Source organism: Calidris pugnax, unplaced genomic scaffold (assembly GCF_001431845.1).
Source record: "Calidris pugnax isolate Ruff unplaced genomic scaffold, ASM143184v1 scaffold180, whole genome shotgun sequence".
Classification (NCBI taxonomy): Eukaryota; Metazoa; Chordata; class Aves; order Charadriiformes; family Scolopacidae; genus Calidris; species Calidris pugnax.
This window is the reverse complement of record NW_015090916.1, coordinates 176,573-176,860: the sequence shown is the minus strand read 5'-3', so window position 1 is coordinate 176,860 and position 288 is coordinate 176,573. Positions and strand designations below refer to the sequence as shown.

The window sequence follows — 288 nt, the reverse complement described above, 5'->3', positions numbered from 1 at the left end:
GGGGCCGCAGCTCCCGTCGTGCCCGCTTCCGGCTTCCCCCGACGTGGCCCAATGGGGGCGCGCGGCGCGGCGGGGCCGGCGGGACGCGCCAATGAGCGTGCGCCGCGTGCGGGGCCGGCGGCTGCGCGAGACGCCGGGGCCGGAGCCGGGACGGGTTCGGGTCCGGAGGGCGGCGAGGATGGCGCGGGCGGCCTGCTGGGCCCTGGGCTGGCTGCTCCTCTGCTGCCGCCTGCCCGCCGCAGGTACGGCCGCGACCGGGGGGGGGACGGAGGGACGGGGGGGGCGGCC

At 83.0% G+C, this 288-nt stretch overlaps 2 protein-coding genes across 2 annotated transcripts in view; both read left to right on the top strand.

Moving 5' to 3' along the window:
* PHLDB1 (pleckstrin homology-like domain, family B, member 1) overlaps positions 1-95 on the top strand; it is a 19,170-nt gene extending 19,075 nt beyond the window's left edge. Inside the window, exon 28 of the mRNA XM_014949508.1 lies at positions 11-95. Within this exon, the coding sequence (XP_014804994.1) occupies positions 11-95 (85 nt within the window). The remainder of the gene's footprint in view (positions 1-10) is intronic.
* A 19-nt stretch (positions 96-114) lies between these two features.
* Positions 115-288, top strand: part of HYOU1 (hypoxia up-regulated 1) — a 14,151-nt gene continuing 13,977 nt past the window's right edge. The window contains exon 1 of the mRNA XM_014949640.1: positions 115-242. Coding sequence (XP_014805126.1) covers positions 179-242 — 64 coding nt within the window. The 5' untranslated portion in view covers positions 115-178. The remainder of the gene's footprint in view (positions 243-288) is intronic.